The sequence below is a fragment of the Corvus cornix genome, chromosome 4 (genome assembly GCF_000738735.6).
Source record: "Corvus cornix cornix isolate S_Up_H32 chromosome 4, ASM73873v5, whole genome shotgun sequence".
Classification (NCBI taxonomy): Eukaryota; Metazoa; Chordata; class Aves; order Passeriformes; family Corvidae; genus Corvus; species Corvus cornix.
Genome location: NC_046334.1, coordinates 12870782 through 12894920, shown reverse-complemented (window position 1 = coordinate 12894920; position 24139 = coordinate 12870782). Strand labels below are relative to the sequence as shown.

The 24139-nt window shown below is 39.4% G+C and overlaps 1 protein-coding gene across 9 annotated transcripts in view; it reads right to left on the bottom strand.

The window, feature by feature from the left end:
* WDFY3 (WD repeat and FYVE domain containing 3) overlaps positions 1-24139 on the bottom strand; it is a 154456-nt gene that overhangs the window by 26499 nt on the left and 103818 nt on the right. For 6 of the 9 annotated variants that reach the window (XM_039551162.1, XM_039551154.1, XM_039551158.1 and 3 more), the window contains 18 exons: positions 22543-22654; positions 21930-22120; positions 20305-20457; positions 18634-18707; positions 18371-18532; positions 16882-16976; positions 14717-14837; positions 13728-13945; positions 10812-11047; positions 9419-9553; positions 8209-8388; positions 6664-6708; positions 5960-6193; positions 4498-4597; positions 3662-3822; positions 2870-3099; positions 1912-2021; positions 863-1045 (listed from right to left, as the gene is read on the bottom strand). In XM_039551162.1, the coding sequence (XP_039407096.1) occupies positions 863-1045; positions 1912-2021; positions 2870-3099; positions 3662-3822; positions 4498-4597; positions 5960-6193; positions 6664-6708; positions 8209-8388; positions 9419-9553; positions 10812-11047; positions 13728-13945; positions 14717-14837; positions 16882-16976; positions 18371-18532; positions 18634-18707; positions 20305-20457; positions 21930-22120; positions 22543-22654 (2740 nt within the window). The remainder of the gene's footprint in view (positions 1-862; positions 1046-1911; positions 2022-2869; positions 3100-3661; positions 3823-4497; positions 4598-5959; positions 6194-6663; positions 6709-8208; positions 8389-9418; positions 9554-10811; positions 11048-13727; positions 13946-14716; positions 14838-16881; positions 16977-18370; positions 18533-18633; positions 18708-20304; positions 20458-21929; positions 22121-22542; positions 22655-24139) is intronic. The other 3 variants (XM_039551156.1, XM_039551160.1, XM_039551157.1) reach the window with 2 other exon arrangements.

Here is a 24139-nt window from a genome sequence, read left to right as displayed (position 1 = left end):
TCCCCCCCCATTATACTTGGTTTTTAAAATAGAATAACCCTTTTTGTTGCTTCAAAGAGGTGTAGCTCTACTCAAACCATTTCTGCAAATATAGTGACCGTCAGGGAGATACTGGAACCTGAGCAAATATCAGCCAGGAACAAAGCACATCTAGAAATAAAGAGACTGCAAAAACAAGTATTCCAGGTTTCCAAATATGTTTTCTGTACACCCAGGTTAACCTCAATTACTTTTGAACTGTGAAGTCATCAAATGAGTCACATCTATGGAAGCTTAATTTCTGCTGTCTAAACTCTTGCTAATTCAGCTGAGCATCAGCTGATCTTCATTACATGGATGCAGAGCTAACTCGGGCTTAACTTGTTGTCCACCAGAATTCCCAGGTCCTTTTCCTGCAAAACTGTTTCCTTTGCTGAACAGATTTCCCAGCCAAGAATTAGTCACAGCATCACTGCTGCTAGAAGGACTGCTCAGCCACCCATTTCCAATCTCTTCACGAGACCAAGAGCTTGCAGGCTGTGCCCAGACATGCCCAAGAGGGTCCCCCCTCCCTGCCTGTTCCCAATCCCGGGAACAGTAACAGAGGTCACCCCAGTCCAAGGGTTCATGGCGAGGAGCTCAATGCCTCCACCACTGTAATCCACAATAAGCTATTTGCTGGCTTACAAACACAGGGCCCTGTGCACTGGAGTGCAAGAATATCCTATATATGGTCCACCTTCTGAAGGATTCTATGTTACACAGTGCCAGTTTATAGAGTATTTACAGCTACAGAAAAGCCTGTATTAAAACATCCAGTGCATATGGTTCGTTCTGAGGAAATCCACCCTTCAGGACAGACAAATCCTCAGTCAGGACTTACCCAAATGATTTTGCCAACACTTTAAACTTGCTTCCTCAATGAAAGGCCTGGCAAGAGTTATATCCACTTGGCCGCGATCATTGACAGGCAGCGTCACTTTGAAAACTTCTTCCAAAACCTGTTTTTTACTGTGGATCAGCTCTGTCCACACTCTGTTTATGGCTTTTAAAAGAAGCTGGCGACCTGCATAAGTACAAGATCACAAACAGCAAGCTCTCTACAGTGCTCGTAGAATTGGTATTTTCACAGTAGTGAAATGAAGAATTTTTGCGATTACGCTGTAGTTTCTTCCCCCTAGCATGACATGTGAAATGCCTTTGGCCAGAGTGCCTTTTTTTTGCCATCAATAAATTATCAGAAAGCATCTAGCAATTAATTTTGGCAATTTTTTTTCTCTCTAAATTTGAAACAGTGGCTCTGATGAGTTGTGACTCATCTCCCACACCCATCTATTAACAAAATGAGATTGAAAAAACCTTATAGGAGTCTGTGTCTATAAATACAAATATAATTTTCCACATACATTATACTTTACCATTTTTACATGTAAAGTGTGCCTAAGTACCTGCATAAATATTAAATACACACATATAAGAAAAAAAATAAAATCACTGAATACTTTCTTCCACAGCTAGTTCATAAATTTCCTTTGAGTGAAAGATGGTAAGGATGCCACAGAAATAATAATTGTATTGTTTATACCAAATATTTCTTACCTTAAAATGAATTGCTTCTATTGCATTTAAAACAGTGCATACAAAACAGTATTTCTAATTCTGGAGCATGTCCAGAAAACAATGAAAAGCTCTTACTATTTTAACAAAAGAGTAATTTATCATCAATGTGTCTAGCTTGGTATTTCCAAGTGTCTTTTAATCTATTTTTTATGTATTTTTATACACACACAGCCCCAACTCCCCTCTGGAGAGTAACTGGGTAACACACACATACCACAACCCCCTGCCCCAAGTCACTGGGGTAAAAGATTACTGATGACAATACAGAAGTGCCATTATAAGACATCTGTGGCTTTGTCATTCTCAGATTACCTTCACTGACATCTTGATTGTAGACTCCATCCGGTTCTATATCAGAGGGGATCATAATGTGCCAAGTTGTCATCCTGGCTTCTGCTTCCAATCCAAATCCATCAACATTGCTACAAACACACAATGGATTAACAACCATCAGAATAAAAAGACACAAAAACCTAAGCCAAGCTAAAGCATTTGATTCCCTGTATCAGATTCACAAAGATTAATACACACTACTACAGCAAAGCATCTTATCTTCTGTCCATTTGAGTTCTGACAATCTGTGGTCACAAGCAGAACCGAAGGTTTATAAAGGAATGACATGCCATGGACATTGGTGTCACTAGAGGAAGATACTTGAAGAAACACAAAACAGATGAGGCCAGAAATGGAGAACATTGGAGTTTGATGACTGTTGCTAAGTGTCTTTGGATGAAACACAAGTTGTGCATCTTCTTGGAAAGAACAAATGAAAATGCCAGGCTGGGATTTCCAGCAATGCAGGAAAGTGGGTGTCTACAGCATTTGTCATGGACACCTGATTTAACGCATGACTGGACTTACTCAATACAGAAGAAATACCAGGATATTGAACTTGTATGAAGTGACTCAACAGATAATAAATCCAGTGACAGGACCCTCTGACTATTAATTGCCTAGCACCAGTGTTTCCTTCTATCTTTAAAACATTTCAATTTATAAAAGGACAACAACAAAATAGTTGGATAAACACATATGTCAGTATTTAAAATACGTCTGCAAAAGGAGGTAAAAATGTTCTCTATTCCCAGGATCTTCAAACCTAATTTTGTCTCAAAATGAATCTCTTAAGCTTGCTTGCAACTCAGTGGCTGGAAAACTATAAACAGTGCTCCAAAACTTGCTCACTTATTTGTAAGCTGAGTAAAAGAAGTAGTCATTTTAGTACTTCCCAACCCTGGTTCTGGAATGAACTTCTGCCTGAGATATTTACCTTCCCATGTGCAGATTAATCAAGCAGTGAGCTAGGCAGCTGATGAACTCTTGATCATGATTTCCAGGTCCCAAAATTAAGTTCCTGTTCACAGTAAGGACCCTTAGGGAATCAAGAAGAGCCACTTGCTGAGGAACAGTTTTGTGCGCTCTTGAGAACTGATACAGGATGGTTCTGTTCAGGCAGTGATAAATGGCATCCAGAGAGAGTCCCTGAGATCTTCTTTTTGACTGATGGGAAGTAAAAAAACATGATCAAGAAGTGGCAGAAAATAATTTTACTGGCACACAATCGTCCCTTTAATTGACCCATGCTCATTTTTCAAAATCTGCATTTTACTGTAAGTGTCAATTCCATGAATTTCAAGGACTGAAATGATATTAATGATGATACACTTGGAATTTTAACATCTATAAAGATGCTGCTGATTTCTAACAGCAAGTCTTCTAACAATCTCCAACAGAAGTGTGTGAGGAAGCTTCCCGAAATGTCAAGGTAGATTTAAGGAGATTCTCAAAATTCATGTGAGGCACATTTCATTGTTTATTTGGGGGGGATTTCTAAAAAATAATGTTATCTGAGAGCAGTTTTTACTCAATTGCTCTTCACAGAAAATGTGCTAAGAAAGCTCAATAAAGACAGAGTAGGTCTGAGAAAGAGAAGCATGTTTCTCTGCTGATCCAAACATGTATCACTAGCAGGTAGTTTAGTGGTATCACTCTATGCACTTCAACATGACCTGCAAAAAAGGTTTTTTAGGCAGGATAATAGAACAAGTATATAAACTGTTACCTGTGCAATGAGCTGGATTATGAAGTCCACAAGAAGCTTGGATTCTTTGTTGAACATGCCCTGCCAAAGCTTATCTACCACACGCTGTGTAAAATAAAACACATTGTTCACCAGCACTTGGTAGCTTCCTCCACTTGTTATAGGCAGGGATGCATCTTCACCTGGGTAACAAAAAACCCTTAAGTCTTCTACATTTATCAAAAAACCCCATCTGCATAAATACATTCACATTAGTTTACGCTTTCTAGACTTCCACAAAAGAGAAAGAGATTCAGCCAATGAAAGCTAAAACCTCATGGTTTCCCCTAGAAAAAGACTTTCCATTTGATGGTAAGCAACCATGGTTCTAGATTTTTTTTTTTTTTAAAAAAAAAAGGACAATTCTGGATTTTAAAAACATGATTCTGGATTTATTTTATTAATGCACTGCACCCAGAGGAAGACATATTACTGCTGTTTACTATTACTGCAAGAAATGGGGAGCCTTACAACCATTTTTGAACAGAAATGCATACAGCCTCTCATGACAGCTGGGATGGAGGCAGAGCTGACCAAGAGTTCCTGGGAAGCCAACAGCCCACTATGAAATGTGACTGGACTCTCTATGCCATGTAGTTTTTGTGAATAACCTATTTTACAGCTTTAGCACAATCCAGGTAGGGAGGAAATATGCAAGCATAGCAACACCATTTACACATCGAAGGAAAGCAAAGGGCAGGGGAGCAAAATTAAGACAACCAAGTTGCAACAAAACAGAACACCAAAAAAGAAACAGTCACAGAATCAAAACCTTGTGTCCAAATCAATAGACTGATAATTAAACTTTGCTATATTACCCAATAAAACATCAGCTGCAAGTAGGTGGTCCATCACTCCATCCAAAACATATGTCTGAAACTCCTTCTGCTGTGTTCGTGTTGATCTTTCAGGGGAAGCCTGAAGAAAGATGTTAAGATAATTAATATCTCTGAGGAAAAAAGAGAGAGAGGGAGGGTATTTTAGGTGATTTTCTCTTTTCTCAGCTCCTGTGAGCTACTTTTTTTTTTCTCTTAGCATTCTGTCTCAAGCAAAAAGTTGTGGCTTTATCAAAAACTTCAAGTGTGCACACAGAGCATACATTGGCTGCATGCAGTCTTGCAGAGAAGGCATTATCCCTGTTTAAATCCAGGGAATTCATCTTCTGCCATAATAGGAACTGGAAAAGAACACATTCTGAACAGGTGCAGAAACTCTTCACTATAAGCATATGGTTAACCTGTGATCTCCTCAGTTGACACAGTCACCTCCTTCAGTAAACAATGAGTAAATGGGACAGATCAAACGTTTAAGTTGTAGAAAGAGAAATAACAGTAAGTTTAGCAGTGTGTACCTACCCAATCCTACTTATGCTAAGGGGCCAGTAACACTGACAAGTGATAACAAGTTAAAAGAGCTGTAAAGAACTGCAGCCACCTGAACATGGTCTCAAATATGCTTCCTGGTGTCTGTGGATAACTGACATCTTCTGACATTTCATTTTTTTTTGCCCTGTGACTGCAGAGAGGTGCCCAACTGCCTCAGGAAATTTGTTAAGAAATATACAAACATGGTCCAAAATTCCTGCAGCTTTCAAAAAAAATCAGGGAGACCCAGCAACACATAAGATCAGATAACTAACAGGTAGGTCAAGGAGAATGAGAAGTGATGTGAAGCAAACATTTCAAAATGTACTGTCTGAAGGTGTAGGCAGTTAAAGGGTAACTGAACTCCTCACCTCCCTGCCTCACCGTTAACAGGACAATGCTTTCTTCAAGTCTTATGAACTTCAGAAGTTAATTTACAGCAAGATGATGCAGTTATTTTGTGAGGTTTTATAGCACATGGCCCCATATGTCTTTTTATCTAATTGGCACCATCTATGGCATAATTTTTATCTAATAATATTTTTATCTAATATGAACAGAACAAAAATATTAATATTTCTGCAGGGGTTTTATATTTTCAACAAAGTCAATACAGATGTCACAGTCAGAAAGGTGTTTAACAACTGAATCATACTCCACAAAAATAAAACTTGACAAAAGATCTAACTTCACATGCTGGTTTTCCAAGCCATTAAAGAAAGGTGAACAAACCACTGTTTAATAAACACTAGTGTTTATTTTTCCAGTCTTATTTCATGACAATTCCCCTGACTGTCAGGTTATCACTAGCCTAACTTTCAAAGGTAAATAGAGGAAAACATTTTAGGGAATAAGGTGTCACAATTAAGCTCAAATAACAAAAACAAACCAAACACAAACACCAAAGAAACTCTACCTCTAGCAGAAGGTCTACCAGTGGAGTCTGTTTGCTGGCTGGTGTGAGACATAGGTTATCAATGATCATCACACGCATGAAGTCAAACACAAACTTCTTGGCTGGGTGGTTGGTCAGGTAGGTCTTGGTGCCCACATTGCAGTATTCTGACTGGCTCCTGTTCATTCCAGAATCAGCTGCAAAGGCTTTAAACTCTTCAGCTGGGGACCCAGCTTCATCATCGAGATCAGTGACCTGTAAAAATCAGCATGTTAAAACTGTAGAGACCAGCAAATGAATGGCAGTTTCTTCACTTCTTTATTCTTTGCTTGTCTTTCTAAGGGTATTTCACTTCACATTTTGCTTCTTAAGAAGCCTTTTTAAAAGATTATGACGTTCAGGATCAGTTCCCCAATATGGAAACATCCAGCTTTGGATTCCCAAGGTAAACAATGATCAGTGAAGACTGGCATGAGTTACATTTCATGTTCACTGACCAACAGAAGTACTCGGGCAATTTCTAGATACTTTGCAAAAATAAACGTTCTCATTGCAAAAAAAAAAAAAAAAAAAAAAAAAAAAAGGAAAAAAATTTTTGAGAAAGTTATTAACTAAAGCAGTTAAAATAAAATCAAGACAGAAGCCAACTAAAAAAGGCCATCAAGCTTACATAACATAAAACAAAAAAGGAACTGAGCCTTTTTTTTTTTCTTTTAATACAATACCTTCATCAGAGTGCAGTTATGGGTAAGCCGGTTTCCCAAAAATCTCTAAAAGAAGAAGAAGAAAAAAAAAAGGGTCTCCACAGCTTTCCCATTTCTGATGAACAGAAACCTTTGAAAGGCTAGCTCTTAAAGAGGACTGTAACAAAAGCACAAACAGCAGTGAAAGCTGTCAAATCCAGAAGACTGACTCTTTTTATGCAACTCCCTTCTTTAAAATGAAAGAGGAGACAATATAGTTCCCTCAACAGGCTTATTGCATCGCCAGCTTACATGTCAAGTAACCAAATGTTTTGAACATTTGGTCTGCTTTAGCAGGAGAGTGTTCTCAAGAAATTAAGAGAAGTCCAAATGTGTACTCTTTCTATTTTTAACAGCAATCTCAGAAAAGCTGAAAGACCTTTCTTAAAAAGCTGAGAATCTTCTCTCAAGACTGAATTTAGATTATAATGTTTTGTTGCAGAAATCTGGCTGTTATTCAGCTATTTCACCAGGCACTGATTAGTGCTACACATTCGGGCAGACAAACACTGGAGGAGTAAACCAATTTGGAGTGAAGAGCACCCTCAAACAGCGAAGAGCTCAAGCTGCCAGACAGCTACACAGAATTTCAAGGGATCTAGTAGTTAAAGCCTGCTCAGAGACATAAGGTTCCTCTAAAAACTCTGTATAGGTGAATGCCGAATCAGCATCACCAGTTTGTAAGCGGCACTTTTTTTTGAGAGAGCATGCTCCTAGAATCTACTTCTAATGCAAGTTTAACATAAACCCAAAAAAACCCCTGTCTTTATGAGAGACTCATCAGCAGGCACGGTTAAAAATTGATCTCCCATTTTTACTGACAAAAAACCAATAGCCACCGGCTATTATTTCCTGAAGTTTTTTATCATACTCTCCATAGTTTTAGCACTTGGCAGCCTCCAGACTAATGATCTTTCCATGTTCTTAATAAAATTACTTTTAGATGTTGTCTAACAATACCTGTTTTTTTTCCTTTCCATTCATATTCTAGAAATAGTATCATTTGCAAATGATACTAAGTTCAAAGAGATTTCAGGCAGCAGTGTGCGCAAAATAGAATTCACACCCTCTCCTGGCTTGAGCTCAGTAGTTTCAGGAAATACAAGAACACTGTTTTGTGGTTAAACCACAAAAGCAGAAATGGGAAGTGTGAGGAAAAAGAAGTTTTAGGTTTCATCACATCCTCCAGAGCAAAGGGCTGACTCAGTTTCTTTTGCTTTTGTAAATCATTTTTCATACGATTGAAAATAACAGTCCACTAGAAAACAAGCAAACTATCTGTTGCCTCTAAAATGCTGTTTCAGATGTCACTGCACAACAACTGCCCTGCAGTGCACAACTGCCCTGCAGTTTAACACACTCTTCTCTCAGTTCCACAACCCAAGTACAAAACTTCCAGCCTAGCTTTGATGATGACCTCTTGTGCAAGGTGAGTAGAGTTTTATCTTGGTATGACTGGTAATTGATAAATCCCCAAAAGTAACACTCAGGTGAAAAATAAAACAGGCAAAGAGTTGGACTTCCTACCATCTCAGAGTAAGGTCGGATGTTGAAAGGAAACACTGTTGCTGCCAGCGCACACAGGAACTCTGGACTCATCCACAAGGAAATGAGGTCTGGTACATTGTGATACAAATACCGAAAGAACTGCATCAGGGTGACTGGATATTCCCGAAGCCAGGAGCCTTCTTCCTCAGACTGCCAGGGCTGGGGTGAGAAACAAACACCAGATTAGCACAGACAGCACCAATAGAGGAATACTTAGTTCAGAGAGGAAGAGCATGCTTTCATGCACTTCTCAAACAGGAGACCGACCACATTTTACAGCACATCATGGATCATAAGCTAAAATGTGTGACCTAACACGTAATGACTCAGAAATACTGGCAAACATGACCAGATTGAAGCCAACCCAAAATGTGATGGCACATCTGAAGAGACAGCTGGTGACAGCACACAAGACACAGCACGTGTCTCTAAGCATGTCACAAGTGTATCCAAACAGGTGAGGACCAAACACCATGATGGGTCACCAGCAGAGAGACAGAACACGTGACAACATGCAAGCAGTAGAGCATATCACATACACATGATGAGTCAACAGGTGACAACCAAACAGGCACTGCTTTTCAAGCACTTCAGGAGGCAATTTTCAGCAGATAACACATTCCAGCTTCAAGGAAATATAAAATTTTCCCCCTGAGAAGCCAACTTTCCCTACTCTTGACATTAGACTCAAAGATGAGAAGATGACACATTTCTCTGGCAGTAAATTAATTTCCTCTGGCATTGGGCTATTCATAGTCAGGGGACTTCTCTGCAAGGGGAAGGTTCATGCACAAAATCTGCAACTCTCATAGCTCTGAGCAGATGGGATACAGAGTCTCAAACATTCTCCTACGATGTTAATCACGAAAGAAACTCAATTAGCTCTGCCAAGGACATTGTATCCTTCTGCTTTCCTCATTTGTTTTAACTGCAGTTAAACAGAAACCCCAGTCTTTTTGTGAAAAAGCAGTGTTAATTTTTTGGCTATTAGTATTTCTACAGATACTGGAAAAAGTAACAGAAAAACTCAGGAAAATGACAGTTTTCACTCAAGTATTATGAGCCTAACTGTCAGCAAATTTTATCATAACACTAACAAAACCTCAACCTTTCTAATTTGGCTTTTGACCACTTGGAAAACTTCAACAACTCAGTATACTCAAATACAAGCAAAATTTTTTATGCTTACGGAATTCAGCATGCTCCTCAGCATTCCCAGTAACAAGAAGGCAGCTTCTGTGCAAACACTGTGTATTGAGGAGGTAACAGTGCCACAGGAGGCAGGAACTCCAAATATGAACGTCCAAATGGAGTCTAAATCAAACTGTAAGGGGTGAAAGAGAAAAAAGATGACATGAAATAATCCCCTTCTCCTATGCAATTGTATACTGCTTTTTATTACAGATACAATACACTCATGTGGCAGTATACAAAAAATTAGTTGTTTTACATCCACCAAACTTTATCACCAAACTTCATATGATGGTCACCTGTCACTGAAGAAACTTTCTTTCAACTTGAGCTGCTGCAGCTGCAACTCTCACCTTCTCACTTACTTCTCATAGTTACAAAGTATGTAAGTGTTTTGAAACAAAAGACTTGTCAGCACAGGTCCTGCACAATCAACTTAATTGACTAACATCTAGCAGTAAAACCCATAGGGTATCCCACAGAAAAAAAATAGATATGAACAAAACAAACAAATCAAGGTGTATTTTCCAGCAAGTCTACATAATTAAATCAATTAAAAATAAAAAGGGACCAAGCGTCCACTTCTAGTATTGAGAGTGCTACTAAGTAGTCAAATTTAGTTTCAGTTGAACAGTGTCATACTTCAAAATGCTGTAGGCAAAGGAGTGAGTTTCACGCCTCTACAGGATGGTAGCACAGAGCTGAATGTGCTGTCAAGTATTCCTCTTGAGAAAGCAGGCCGGCAGAACACCTTCTGGTTTGAAATTTTTACTTTTCAGTTTCCACTGATAAATATTAGCACTGCACACATTCTAAATAGGCACCTTGTCTATCTGGAATGTGTGTGACTTTTCCTCATAAAGCACTACTCTGGGGTTTCCTAGGACTGTTGTAGGTCATATAATATCTACTCACTTACTTCAAAAAAGCCTGAAATAACCTGCTCAGAATAAGAACAACCAACATTTTTCAGCAACAACTGAGTTGCCTCCCTACAAAACCACACAGACTTTCTGATACAAAAGCAACCTTGTAACCTGTGAACTCTTTAACACAGAAACTGCCCACTCCTTAAAACAAAAAACCACAAAAACCCACCTCACAACCAAAGAAAGCAAGCAAAAGATTATATTCCCTTCAATGCCCACAGCATGTCAACTTGAACTAGGGATCTGCTTCTCATTTGACCCCAAAATGGACCAGAGTAACACCAGTGACAGCTAAGCCATAGCAGGCTAGCTTCTACATACTCCCACCCCACAGAGCTCAGCACTAAACACCACATCATGACTGTGAGTCAGCTGCAGAGAGGAAGGAGAGGGCCTGGTTAATCCATTATTTTCTTTCATGACAGACAGAATTGCATTCACGTCTTGCTGGACAATCCCTACCTTGGCACCCTGATTACACTGGCTGCTGATGACAGGTGCACTGACCTGCAGGTTTTCAGGCAGTTCAGTGACTGGCTGCTGCAGGAAAAGGGCCATGAGGAGGAAATAGAGTGCAGGAACATTAGTGTGCTTTGGGAGAAGGGACTGCAGGACGGGGAAGCCTGGGAAGTGACAAGCATCCCGGTTAAGCTCCCGCACCGTTGATCTGCCACCAGCACTCCGGCCAACGTTGAACCCTACATGGAAAAGAAGACACAAAGCCAACAATGTTAAGACGGTATCACCTGTGAGGATCATTCCTGCTTACCTGGCGACACATTAAAAGGGTACGTCCCCAGAAACTAATGCTGTAAAAAATGAACGTGTGCATACAGACTATCACACACACACCATTCTGCTTCAGATGTCTCATTTTTTAAAACAATTAAAAAAGAAAAAATAAGGAAATTACTGCTTTCCAATACCACATAGATGACACTGCTCCATACAGGCCACCTAATACTACTGCTTACACACACAGATCCATTTTCTGGCTGTGAGCACGATTTCTGACTTTTAAAACACCAAGGCCTCTGAAAATAAATATTTTGCTGGCTCACAGCAAAACATAACCTTAACCTCAGTTACAGATTTATATTATGAAGCAGCAACCCATGGTCCATTTAAGTCTATTGGCAGCTAATTTGTATCCAGACATCTCTCAGGGGCATCTTATTTCAGATATTTTGTTAATGATTAATTGGCTGGTTAGTAACCATTAAATAGTCTTATTTTTTTAAGTGCTGCCAGAACTACCTTTTGTGATCCTGCTTCTACTTAGGTATTTCAACTTCCTACTTAAAGAAAAAAATAAAAGAATACACCTGGATATCAGAAGCACTTATTTTCAAGCAAGCAAAGAGGCCAGGAAGACAGTTCAGTCTCCACATCAGCACTGTGAGCCATTCTTCTGACACAACCAGAGGTCAGGTGGTTTTTCTGAGGCTCAAATACAGATACACTTTCCACCAGAAACTGACTTTTTAAACAGGAAACATCTATCAAGAATTAGACTAATGAAATCTGTGCTACACAGTTGTGGAAATTCCATCAGAAACCTTCAACAAAAATGCATCACATTTGGTTTCATGAGAAATCTTGGAGCCAGTATGTTATGATTTATTAAAAAACACAGGGTGCAAAAATTAGATAATCTGTCACTATCAGTTTATGATACTCAAGTTAAAAAATATCCGTTTCAATACAGTCTAGCTTGGATTCAATTAAAGTGATACTATAATAAGAAAAATAGGGAAACTCTAAAAATGCTTTCAAATGTGACTGTAAATCAAAATCTTACTTAGAAAGATTTTGTGACTGAAGAAAATGTTTATGCTATTGGACATTTAAAGTACGTACTAAATAAACAACAGTCTCTTCCCTAAAATGCCAATGGTTTTCCAGTTTTTAAGGCACAACCATGCACGGGAAATGCATGCGCAAAATTGTTTCTCAAATAAAATACAGAACCTCAATCACAATGAGCCAAATAATGGATGCTTTCTATTTTAACAATAAATATTTGCATGTGATTTACACCTGAGAAACTGTTTTCCTTAATCCTCCTAATTCATTAGCAATGCAAAGAACCATCCTATGCTCCTACCTGAATATCCTGAGGAATATATTGTGGGAAACAGTAAATAGACATAATAGAGAGTTTTATTCATGGAAAAAATAACAAGATCCCATATTTGAAATCTATCAAAGATACAAAGCAGAAAGAAACGGTTTTTATACTTTTGTATTTTCATTTCAGGAAGAACCCTCTTCCTGAAGGAAGATCACTTCAACAACACTTCAATTACTTCCTCACAGTAAACCAATTCAGACAAACTTTAAGTGCAGTAACAGATCATGTACTGCTGCAACACAGACAGTGGCTCCTTGAACAGTTATTTTAGGAACAACAATGAAGTTGAAAGTGCTACTGATATCACTGCTCTGATCTAAAGGCTACTGAGGCTCATGGAAGACCCTCATTTGTCAAATGTCAATGAGTTTGCACCAGGGCCTGAATAGACATTCATCTGGAAAAGCACTATTTTATTTTGCCTGGAAAAAAAAACCAGGTCCGTGGGAAATTGCCACTATACCTTGAATTGACAAACATTATTTCAACATTTGGAGATGCATTTCAGACAGCTCAGAGATGCTCAAAATGGGTCCTGTAGCACTAAAGCCTTATACACAATTCTAGGCCACAAGGGGTAACTGAGAGGTCTGATAACCTGGATAACTGAGGCTTTAAGAACCTGAAAAAAAAAGCCTTTAATAGAAAGCATGCCTGTGTACAGAAGAATGCAGGAGAGGGAAAGGAAAAGAAACGCTGAGATGATATCGTGAAAACAGACATTTCCAAGATAGCAAAAATCCAAACTGGTAAATGTGATGGACACAAAACTTGCTAGTTAAAGCAGCTCAGATATACCATTGCACAATGCTCTAACTATTAAAAGTAAACAAACAAGTAAATTCTACTGAATTCTTATTAGCTGTGTGCATAAGGTGCTGCTCTATGCTACCTTTGCATGTAGCTCAGCTGTGCCTGCCCACAGAACACACTTAACCTTACCATGATGGTAAGAGAAAAAAATCAATTAGCTACATAGGCTTCATGCAGATGAGCCAAAGCTGAACTACAATGAATCAGTATCCTGTCAGCTAAGGGCAGCTTTGTAAAACCACTCCCTTTTGTGTAGGAAATCCTAACTCTTGGTTGCAAGAAAAATGAAGTGCAGAAGCATCTGATGGCAGCACAGACAAGAGTAACAGAAAAGCCTCTGCCAGACAGCAACCACACAATAACCCACAGCTCAACACACCAGCACAGGTGCTCCCAGTAATCCCTGAGTCCCAAGGGGCTGAGATGCCTACCTAGCACAGTACCAATCTTATTGGTCAGGACAGAATCTGTCTGATCCAGCCAGCCTCCACCACTGAGACCCTCCTTAAACTTCATAAGGATGGACTGATTACTCAACAGGACCACAAGAATTCGCATGGCTGCCGTGACTGTGGTGGAATGCAGATGTTCTTCCATAAACATCATAATCCAATCAAAACCCAGTGTCTTGACCAGTTCTTCACAAGCCCTAAGTAAAGAGAGGGGAGAAAAAAGGTCACTTTATACAGCATTTAGTTTCCTACTAGACAGCAAAAATTAATGTCCTCCACTGCAATGCAAACTTTAAGAGTAAATTCTTAGTTAAGTTTGCTACAAACAAGAAATATCACTTATCAACTCTTGTTAAATGAAACAGGTAACATGCATTTCTTTAGAAGAAATGAAGGACTAAATACAGCTCCTGGGACTAATTCCACTGCATGAGATTTCTCCAGTTGCTGCTTTTGATAATAAACATGGAATTCTGAACTGAAATCTTTTTGTTGAACAAGAAGTTTTCACAAGTCATCTTAATAAACCGGTATTAAAAAATGAAGGAAGGTTTTTTCTTTCTTTGTTTTTATTAAGGGAGGAGTTACTTGGGAATGTTTGAAAGGGTTTTCTGCAATTTTAGGGGGCATTCTAGGGTCAGTGACCTTAATGACAACCCCTCCTGAAGCCTTTGGATCTCAACCAAATGAGAAGCTGACTATCCCACTTCTCAAAAAATGGAAGTTTTCTCTTTGACAAATTTTATTTTTTCTATAGCCATGCATGAAGTTAAGAGAAAACAACAAAATTAATCATGTATCCCATTTCTACCAGCATATCTGAGAGTAATTCAGTGACATCTACATAAATCATTCAACAATTCCTATAAAATGATGCAACTAGTGAATTGAATGAAGGCTGTATAATTCTTCCACTTGAAATAAAAAATTATATCCTTTCTCTGCCTCAAGGGTTTTTTTCTACTTACTGCAAATTAACAGTTGTCTTTTCTTTAGATGTATAGAGAAGTTTCAGAAGGATATCTAAAAGCCTGTTCCGTAGTAGAATGAGATTAGCTGAAACAAGTCCTCCAAAATCATCCTCTGTTCCTAAATATAGAAAAAACCCAACCAAACAAAAAAAACCCCAAAAATTAGGATTTTGGAACTTGGACATTTTAAAGGCTATTCATAAATTCCATACATAAGCAAATACAACCTGACCCCCACTCAGGCTGCAAGGAAGCTGTGCTAAAGTGCAAGCAGCCTGTTATACAGTGCTGAGAAACGTCTGGTGCCCCCTTGTCACTGTCACACAGACTTAGGGCAGCTTGAAGAACAGGTAAAAGAGAATCCTAGCTTCTCAGACAATAATCTGAACTGAGGTGGTCACTGTCTGGCAGATAGAGACACAAAAACAATAAAACACCATCCCTTGCCATCCCTCCCTTCTTTCAAAATTGCATAACATAGCAATTAAATAAGCATTTTGAAAAACGAGTGAGTGGGGGTATGTAGAAATTCTAAGGAAAAAACCCTGGTACTTCCTAAACCCCTCCAAATCTAAGAAATGGAGAGAAAAATTCGTTTCCTTTTCTTTCAACAGATCCCCAAGCTCATCATCAGTTGAAAAATGCATTTACTGCAACCAAGCCAATCCACACAGCTCGGAACTAACTTTACAGCTATTTTGCAAATCCCTCTTCCTGCACCTTATGCACTCAAAGGAGGACCCTGCTTTTATGTTATTTAGAAAAGCAGTACAGCTTGAGGCAATATATCCAAAAATGAAGATAAATGGATAATTTCTGGGCCAATGTTTTGTGCACAAGATACAGACAAAAATGATCTTCCATGGCAGAAATACAGCACAACTGGTGAACACCAGTAGCCTAAAAACCTCATGCCCTTTGCCTCAAAAGCTTCACTTTCCATTACTGCCACACCATGAGTTCCTCCCCAAGGTTCTTCAGTCCCTCACACAGCCAAAAAACAGCTCAGGCTATGGTTACCCTGGTAAAAAAAACAAAGCAAAACAAATGATGGCCTGTAGTGAGAACACCGGTCTGGATCTCTCCAATACCCATAACCCTCTTTTTCACTAAAAAGCTCAAATTTAATCATTTTTGAGACCACAAAAAGTATTCAGAAGGAACAGGCGAGGCACAGGAAGATAATGATGAATCCCACTGGACCATGGAATGGTTTGGGTCAGAAGGGACCTTAAAGATCATCAAGTTCCTACCCCCCTGCCATGGGCAGGGACACCTTCCACTGGACTTCCTCTGGTAGCTCAGAGCTCCATCTAAACGGGCCTTGAACACTTCCAGGGATGGGGCATCCACAGCTTCTCTGGGCAACCTGTGCCAGTGCCTCACCACCCCCACAGTAAGGAATTTTTTCCATATATCCATCCGATCTAAAACAACTCTCAGTTTGAAGCCATTCCCCCTTATCCTACCACTACATGCTCTTGTGAAAGAAACACCCCTGCCCAGAATGTGCAGACTGCCCAAACCTTGTTCTTTGAGAAACCAGACCAATATAACTGTCAAACAGAAACCTCTCTCTCTCTTGTCCCTCTGCACCAGTGTATTCCCAAGAAATGTAAAAAGACAGGTTCTTTGTTTAGTCCTAGTTATTTGGGTGACATCCACTGGGGGATTAAAATATTTCTGTGCAGGAAGACTGATTGAAAATGTAATTGCACAAGGTAAATAAGGGTAGAAATGGTCTCAAAACAATTAAATCTAAGAATTATTGATGGACAGTAACCTTTCTTTTTATTCCTAAAAAAAAGTCGCTAGGCTTAATCAATTCTTTCACTTCCTCCTGGGGGGGCAGATGCACGTAGCAACCAGTTTTTTGTCTTTTTTTTTCATTTTCCCACGAAGAAGCAGAGATGCCCAGCTGATTGGAAGGAGGAAGTGGAGGAAAGAGAACACAACCATACAGTGTTAAATGAAGGAAACAACAAAAAAAAGTGTTTTGCTGTGCTTTGCACTCAATACTGAAAACTAAAGCCCCACTACTAACTACCAGCCAGGTTATAACAAAATTGCAACATTGTTAATTACACTATTTCTACTTTTTATGTATTCAAGCATGGAAGAGACCACAAAGTCTACTGCTTCTAAGCACTGTCAACACTTACCACTGTCAAGCTTTTCTTCATTGTTTATTTCCATGACCACAAACTTCTCACAGACTGCAAATGTAGGTAAAGTGGAAGAGATGAACTGTCCAAACCTTGATGTGTACAGAAAAAACATCACTCATTGGCATGACAGATGCACTCTCATCTATCAATAATTCACCTTAAATATAAAACCATGACACCAGTGATAGGGAGCTATCTAAAAATGTCAGTTTTCTCACATCTGAAGATTGATGAAAATGGCCTTCATTTAAAGTTACTATCCAAAACACAAATTAACTTGCAGTGATGAATGGAATCTTTAATTACTGCAGGTACGGGACCCTGAAAATGCTAGGATTCAGGAAAGGGAACTGGGAGATACCACTGAGTTCTAGTAAAAGAAATACCTCAGGTTAAAGGAGAACAAAACATTATTCTCAACCCCTTACAGCTGAACAATTATTAGATCAAAACTGTGGTTACTCAACTCTGGAGTAACATTCATGCCTATAGCTTGGGGTTATGTAACACAGAGCCATGGTTTTCCATGACAAGACATTGATGTACCACTCCAAGAAAGGAGAAGCAATATATTCCTCTTTCCTCTGCAGCTAACCTGAAATGATCCCTAGCTAGTGCAACTTTTCCCAAGTTATGCAACATGTTTTGTTTTTTCCTTCCAGGAAGGAGAACAAGGAACACTCGGATAGGCATTCTACAATCTATTCTGTAACCACTGAAGCATAAAATCAATAGTTTTATTCTTGAATCATTTTTGTCTCCTGTATAATTAAAACAAAGACAGGTAAGATGCTCAGGTTGAGGCATCTGATACCTTTAATTGTACTTAAAAGTAAGAAGCTGAAAATATCACCACTCGTATGCAAAGAGCTCCCAAGCCCTGCAATATTTTATCCATTTCCATTCTAATGAAATGAGAGATGAAAAAAAATCAAGTTATCAAGGAGTTAAAACTATTTTTAAAGCATTTCTAATACTCCTGTACATATGAATTGCAGTAACTAGCGCAATTTTCATCAGTCAGAATTAGTTGTACTATATCTGACAGTCTTAAATATCTTTTTATACAGTGATGATTAAGAAAAAATCTGGAACTAAACCTTGCATTCAAGATAGTAATCAAAACTGCATTTTAACCAGAAGTATCTTTTTAGATAATAATAATATTCAGCGGTAGCCAGGAGGAGTGCTCAGTGCTTTACATGAACAAAGGAGCTGCAATTCAGCACCTTCACTTTTCACCTGTAGAACATTAAGCCAGTTGATCATTCAACCATGCTTGGTCAGATGCAAACTGAAAATAATATGCAAATCAAGTCTCCAACATATTGCCTATGTCTAATTCAATCTAGTTCATAGAGGAGAAAAAAAAAATCAGTACACGAGCATTCCATGTTACACACTCCACAGCAGTACGACCACGAAGTACTTTTGACCAAGGTAACAGAACAAGGAAAGACAGAATTATCCAGGTGTGGGCTACCTGAGTAGGTCATAGCTGCTGGGGAAGCCCTGAAGCAGAAAGCTCAGCACACTGCTAATTGCAGCGATGGTGGGCTGGGACAGGGACATGTCTCGAAGAGTCAACAGCAGTCTTGGGATGAGCTGGAATTCCCTCATTAACTTTGCATTCTTTGCTGCTTCACTGGAGAAGAAAAGAAAGGAGATGGCCTTTTAAAATTGGAGTATCCTCTAAATGCCACCTAATCCAATAAATCCTATTACTAGGCTTGCATCAGTTCATACCTCGACTCAGTGAGGAGTTCAATGAAGTGCTCAAATAATGACAGATGAAGCTCATAGGGTGCATGAAGCCAGACCTGAAATACAGAAAAGACAATATATTTTGTACACAAATCGACTTGTAGATTAAAAACAGGCATCGATAAATCAAAGGTTATGAAGAAATTAAAACCATTCATGCACATGAATATTTACCACATTACCACGAAGAACCATGCATTGGTTCCAAACCAATATTCTCTGTAAAGTACCATGCTGAAAACTTATAAAGGGACCTAGACAAAAGGTTAACACACTATCTTCTTGTCTTTTTACACCAACTTTAAACAGACAGTGCAATGACTCCAAAGGAGCTGTTGGGGTTTACAAGGCTGTGTTAAATTTATTTGGTTTAAGTGAAGGTTTATGTCTTTTTAAAATTAACTTACTACTTTCTGCCAAGATTAAACTCAAGGTCTTCCCTGATTTTATTTTTTACCCAGCACTGCCTGCACTTAAATTATTTAGATTCTTTACCAAAAACCCCAAAATATCAATTGTTCAATCAATAGAAGTAACAGAAGATATAAAAGCCAGAAAGCTCACAGTTACAGCCGCAAATCTTAAAATTGATTTGCTATTGAACAAAGCATAATTAATACCTGCGCTCTGGTGTATAAAACTGGCTTAAATGAAAAGCTTTCTAGCTTTCGCTTTTCTTCTAATCTTATAATTTAAAATGATGACAACAATCTTTTAATTTCCCTGTTCTGCATGAGTAAGAACATCTAATTTATCCAATTTAAGTGCAATGTTTGGGTCACTGATTTCTGAATAAAGTAAATAATTTTAAAAACCTCAAAAAACCAAAAAAACAACAGCCAAAAATCTCAGACATTTGGAAAGTTCCTTCTTAAATAAGGTTTCCAGGAGAGCTTTGAAATACTCAAACAGACATCTAAAAAAAGGAAATTGTTAAGTCTATTAAGTCATTTGTGCAAAACTGACTTGCAGTATTAAGTCAGCACATCTTATAGCTGGCTTAGCAGTGGTACTAGTGTTTTTACTTATTTACTTTAATGTATGTGAGTCAGAATTCTTTTACTCAGTCTGTGTCAGGTATAGATAATGCCAAAGGAGCAAACACTGAAGGGTAAATTCTACGAACCTTTTAACAGCCTCTACTGCATTAGCATTTCCCTCTGAAATTTGCTACTTTCCTTAGATTAACACAACACTTTATTCCATAGGTCATGCAAACAGAATTTTAACTCCCTTACTATTAACCTTGAAGGAGATGTGTGATAAAAGTGATTACCATGTGCTATGTTGAAAGTTTACCTCCTACTTTCATTTTCAGTGCATTTTTCATGCCTTGATATATGTACTGCAGTAGAACACACAGGTGAAAAGAAATTGATGAACAGAAAACTACAAAATATTATCTTCTAAAACCACAAAAAGCAGAAACACTTGTGGCATTCATCCATTGTTTGTGCAGTGATTCAAGCCATTTCAGCAGGAAAAGTTACCAATAATCTTGTTGTTCAACTGCTTTACTGTACTATATAAGAAATAATAAGTTCTCAGGATAGCAGCCTAATTTGCTGTTGTTGAATATTAAAGGTACACTATCAGCATCTGACTTAATCACTATCTAGCACCATCATCACCATTCTGTGCAGCTTTACATACTTCAAAATCACAGAGCAGGTCCTGGAAGGCAGCAGAATTTGGGATAATGGATGTCTCGTGCCCGCTGTCAACTGTTCCCACCAAGGAAAACGTCAGGTGGAGTATGTGGCTGTTCAGAAGGGACCGTTTCTTCTTTAACAGCATTGCCAGCAGCTTGAACAAGTAAACAGAAAAGGAATTAGTACCTGTGAGCACACAGTAATGTTGTCTAGGCATGCAGGAGAACAGATGAAATGTCTGTACCCCTTTTGAGAAGGCCCTTACAGTACGTCTGCTAGCTGGTACTTGATGAAAGAGTTTGAAAGTGGCATTACAGTTCATTACAAAAGCAGCATATCCAGGACACTCTCAAGCTCATAAAACATTTGTTTACACCACAGACAGGACCTAGGCCCTGAGGATTGGGCACACACATGCACAACGCAGCCCTCTCAGCTCTCTGGCAGTCAGTCACAGTTTCAAGACAGCACATTCTCAAACAGCTGTGCCCCTGTACAGCAAATGTGGACATGGGAGACTTAAATGGAGTAGGACTAGAGCACTGCATGCCCAAATGAGAGGTATTCTGGCACTGAAAAACAGTAACATAAATCTGAATAAGCCTTTTTTTTACTGCTATCCTTTGTTCCCCTAGGCATGACTGTAGTCCCCACTTTTGCTCTAACTTCTTATAATCTGGGTTGGGAAAGAACCATTTGCCAGATGTACTACTACAGTTTCTTGTCTTCTGAAGCAAACTGGTTTAAACTCTCAGCATACTGGCGTGCTCAGCTTTACCATCCTCACTGAAACACTAAAGAAACACGTATTTCTGGGAATCTCCCTCAAACCACATTATTTGCTGATACAAGTGGAATGTAAGGTCATATGTGACGATCCACTGACTACTCATGGTACAAGGAGGACACTGTCTAGACTTGTTTGGTCACAGTAAGCCAAGGTCTGCACCAAGCTCCTTGGAATGGTATGTTTTGATGTAACTACACCAGGCATCAGCATTACAAGGTTTTTAAATATGCTGCCTAAACCACAGAACTTTCCATTTCAGTAAAGCAGCCTCCATGAGGCACATAAAACACATTGCTCATGTGAAGACTTTTTCAAATCAGTCAGCCAATCCTTCTGCATAACTGACTGCCTTTTCCCCATCCTAATGGAGAATTAATGTCTTCAGCTTGAAAGGAAACAGCATCAGTAACTACAAAATCTGTGCAGTCTCCTCAAAAGGATGCTTCTAGGAGTTCACTTGTTTGGGTTTTTTTATGTGCCCTTATCCTTCTCTCTTGCTGGCACATCAGAGACAGAAGCTCCCAGACCTGCAGGGGTGGGTTCAAAATCACAAGGAAAAGAATCATTTAAGTACCATAGTTGTGCTCTCCTGTGCTGTTAATGAAGGCTCACTTTCAGCAATGTAGCTAAATATGTACAATGGCTTAGCAAAAAACTTTTCACCCTCTCCTTTAAAAAATGTCCTAAATAATTCATCTATGCTAATTAACCAAGAGCAGAAACTTTAAAAGAGAAACTCGGGTTACAACATGACGAGATTTCCATGGGAACTGTGATAACAAACAGTGAAGTTCAATTCAACCAGCCTGGTCTGTTTTAACACATTTCTTACATACCTGATAACCTTTGATTCTTTCCATCTCTTTGCTGGCCAGCGGATTGCTCTTTACCACACAGACCAAGGCCTTCACAGCTGCATACAACCCTTCCACATCTGATGCCATGGCTACAAGTCCCAAAATAGCAGCAGCCCCACCAATGTACTGCAGTGTAGTGGCAACAGGCTTGGGGACAAATGTTCTTACTCCTGAGCACAGACAGAAAAAAAAAAAATTAAAATAGCATCAAATCGAATTTTTGCAAGAAATAATTGTGAAAATATGAAAGCAATTTTCATTTTAGCATTTCTTGAATTATGAAAAGAATGTCACTAGAAGAACTATGACACCTCACAAGAAGAAGTAAAGGAAATATAGAACAATAGTTTATAACCTAAGGTAAAGTAATTGAATATATTTTCATAATGAGAAATCATAAACTGAAACAAGCATCCCATGTGAGCAAAACCCAAAAGATAATAGTATATCCATAAAATGCAAAAATGCTCAATAAATACAATGACGCACCATTAACATTCATCAATTGCATGATTTATCTTCTAGATCAAAGTTCTTACTGACAAGTAATTAATAACTTTAAAACATAGTAATTCTTAAGTGCTCAACTCACCCAAATACCCTATCAAAGCTGCACCAATGGAGCGCGCTGGTCCATTCAAATGCCCTGCTGAGTTATGTAGCAACTTCACAGGTGTGGCATTTTCATGAGAAGAAATTGCCAGCTGAAAAAAAACAAGAAAAAAAAGCTGAAGGGAAGAGGGGTTTTTTTTATGCAAGCCTAAAATTTGTAATATGAATTTTCCTACTATGATAAGGAGTAGCATACAACAAAACAGGACTAGAATCATCATCAAGATAGTCTCTCAAGTTAAGAGACATTTCTGGACTCCAAAGTTTACGGAGGATGAGTCTAACTTTAAAAATAATCCCACCAGACCAGAGAAGGAGTTTGGATTGAAAAGGACATTTAAAGCTCACAGAATTATAGATTGGCTTGGTTTGGAAGGGAGCTTAAAGAGCATCTCATTCCAACCCTGCTGCAATAGGCAGGGACACCTTCCACTAAACCAGGTTGCTCAAAGCCCCATCCAACCTGGCCTTGAACACTTGCAGGGGTTGGAGCAACCACAACTCCTCTGGACAAGCGATGCCACTGCCACTCTACCATCACAGCAAAGACCTTTCTCCTGCTATCTACACCTACTCTCTTTTCAGTTTGAAGCCATTCCCCCTTGTCCCATCACTACATGCTCTTGTAAAAAGTCCCTCTCTGACCTTGCAGGCTCCCTTCAGGCACTGGAAGGTTGCCATTAGGTCCCCCTGAAACTTTCCGTTCTCCTTTCTTCAGTTTGTTCTCAGGTCTGAGAACAAACCCAGATGTCAGCCTTTCCTCATAGGAGAGGTGCTCCATCCCTCTGATCATCTTGGTGGTCTCCCCTGGACACACTCCAAGAGGTCCATGCCCTTCCTGTGCTGCAACCCCGGAGCTGGAGGCAGCCTGCAGGTGGGGTCTCACCAGAGCAGAGGGGCAGAATTCCCTCCCTCCCCTGCTGCCCACGGTGCTTTGCATGCAGCCCAGGACACATTTGGCTTTCTGGGCTGCAAGTGCACATGGCTGAGGCACGTCCAGGCTCTCATCCACTGGTGTCCCCAAGTCCTTCTGGGCAGGGCTGCCCTTAATCTGTTCATTCCCAGCCTGGATTGATACCAGGGATTGCCCCAACCCAGGTGCAGAACCTTGCACTTTGTCTTGTTAAACCTCATGAGCTTCCAACTGGCCCACTCCTCTGGGCCCACCTAGCCCTGGAACTTGTCCAGATCACTCTGGATGGAATCCTGCCCTTGAGGTGTGTCAACAGCACCACTCAGCTTGGTTTCATCAGCAAATGTGCTGATGGTGCACTTGATCCCTCTGTGTCATTAATGAAGGTATTAAATAATACTCGTGACCCCTGAGGGACACCACTTGCCACCAATTTCCACTGGGACTCTGAGCCATTGACCACTGCCAACTGTCCAACCACTTTCCTATCCGTCTTAACAGCCCAGCCACTAAATCCATCTCTCTCTAATTTGGAGAAAAGGATGTTGTGGGGGACGATGTTAAAGGCTTTACAGCAGTCCAGATAAATGACATGTGTAACCCTTCCCTTGTCCACTGATGAAGTCACCTCACCATAGAAGGCCCTAAGGTTTGCCATCTAGTG